At 37.1% G+C, this 1,839-nt stretch overlaps 1 protein-coding gene across 1 annotated transcript; it reads left to right on the top strand.

The window, feature by feature from the left end:
- Positions 1-426: 426 nt before the first annotated feature.
- Positions 427-1,365, top strand: LOC116900444 (olfactory receptor 4C15-like). The gene has a single exon (XM_032902184.1). The coding sequence runs from the start codon at positions 430-432 to the stop codon at positions 1,363-1,365; it is 936 nt and encodes a 311-aa protein (XP_032758075.1). The 5' UTR covers positions 427-429.
- The last annotated feature ends 474 nt before the right edge of the window (positions 1,366-1,839 follow it).

Below are 1,839 nucleotides of genomic sequence, written 5' to 3'. Positions count from 1 at the left end.
TATGATTTGGTGACTTAAACAGTTTTATTTTGTAGCCAAGATTTTCAAATGCACACAAAGTACCTTTTGCCTCTTTAGATAGAGGTAGTGTGTGAATTAGTTATCACAAACTCCTTACAACAGAGTTGGCACACATGACTGGTAATCTTGACTTTTTCATAGTATCTAGAATATGGTTTCAAAATGAACTTTAATGTTTCAATCCAAAAATTCTCAATACATTTATAATAAAACATTTCTCTTCTATCATACAGAGTTGTTTAAATCACCAATATTCAAACTGTAGCTGTTTAAAAACGTTTCTACTTTTAACATAATTCTATATTTTCAAGAATTTATAACATTCTGTTCTCAATTGTAATAGTCTTTTTTCTCATTACTGCAGATTTTTCATGAACATATTTTAAATTTACATTCTTTTTGAGAACCATGCAGAATCAGAGTTTTGTCAATGAGTTCATACTCTTGGGGCTTTCTCAGAACCCAAAAGTTGAGAAAATACTATTTGTTGTATTTTTATTGGTCTATATTGCAACTATCGGGGGCAATATAATGATTGTGGTGACCATCATCTACAGCCCTGCACTGCTGGGCTCCCCCATGTATTTCTTCTTGATATTCTTGTCCTTACTGGATGCATGTACTTCTTCTACTGTCACTCCCAAGATGATTGTAGACTTCTTCTATGAGAGGAAGACCATCTCCTTTGAATGTTGCATTACACAATTGTTTACCAGCCACTTCTTTGCAGGAGTTGAGGTGATTATCTTGACATCTATGGCCTATGACCGCTATGTGGCCATCTGCAAGCCTCTTCACTACTCTTCAATCATGACCCGGAGGCTCTGTGGCACCCTTGTAGGCGTGGCCTGGACAGGAGGATTCTTACATTCTATCACACAAGTTATCTTTACGTTGCAGCTACCATTCTGTGGACCCAATTTTATTGATCATTTCATATGTGACTTGTTCCCATTACTGCAGCTTGCCTGCACTGACACACACATTTTTGTCATTTTGGTGTTTGCTAACAGTGGCTCTTTCTGCATCATTATCTTCTCTTTGTTGATTGTCTCCTATGGTGTCATCCTCTTCTCTCTAAGACGTCACAGCTCAGAAGGACGAAGGAAAGCTCTCTCAACCTGTGGATCCCACATTACTGTTATGATTTTGTTCTTTGTCCCATGCATGCTAATATATGCACGGCCTTCATCTGCCTTTTCCTTTGAGAAAAACACACTTATATTTGCCTCTGTCCTGACACCGTTGCTCAATCCTATGGTTTACACTTTCAGAAATAAAGAAATGAAGAATGCCATAAGGAAAATGAGTAGGAAATTGATAGTGGTTTCTAATACATTTTAAAATATTACTTTCCATGCTGGAGATAAGGATCAGTGTGGAAGAGAACTCTCTATACAAGCATTAGGTCCTTAGTTCCAGATCCCATGTCAGAAGCCAGGTGGTAGGAAGATTACTTACTATATAACAGGAGGTCCTGAAACCATATCTGAATCCAGGTACAGCAGAGTAGCTTTAACACAGTGCTAATGAAGAAGAAACAGGTGCATTACAAAGGCTCAAAGGATTGCTCATCTAGTAGAGAAACAGTGTTCAAGGTCCAGTGATAACTGGTCCCAAAGAATTTAGGTATAGTGTATACCCTTTATAGTGTAAAGCCCTTTCCTTTCTCTATATTCATGTACACAGGCATAAAACCTTCTACCTAATCTGTGTACATTCATATTTATACTATCCACACCTAGACACAGAGACACAATCACAAATGAACAGAAAAGTACAGTTGGAAAATAATGTAAAAATTAAGCAGTCATTATT

The sequence above is a fragment of the Rattus rattus genome, chromosome 5 (genome assembly GCF_011064425.1).
Source record: "Rattus rattus isolate New Zealand chromosome 5, Rrattus_CSIRO_v1, whole genome shotgun sequence".
NCBI lineage: Eukaryota > Metazoa > Chordata > Mammalia > Rodentia > Muridae > Rattus > Rattus rattus.
Note: the sequence above shows the minus strand (reverse complement) of the source record. Positions and strands in the feature narration are given on the sequence as shown.

Excerpts from the sequence above, each read along its gene's own strand:
- LOC116900444 (XM_032902184.1), top strand. The coding sequence starts at position 430 with ATGCAGAATCAGAGTTTTGTCAATGAGTTCATACTCTTGGGGCTTTCT.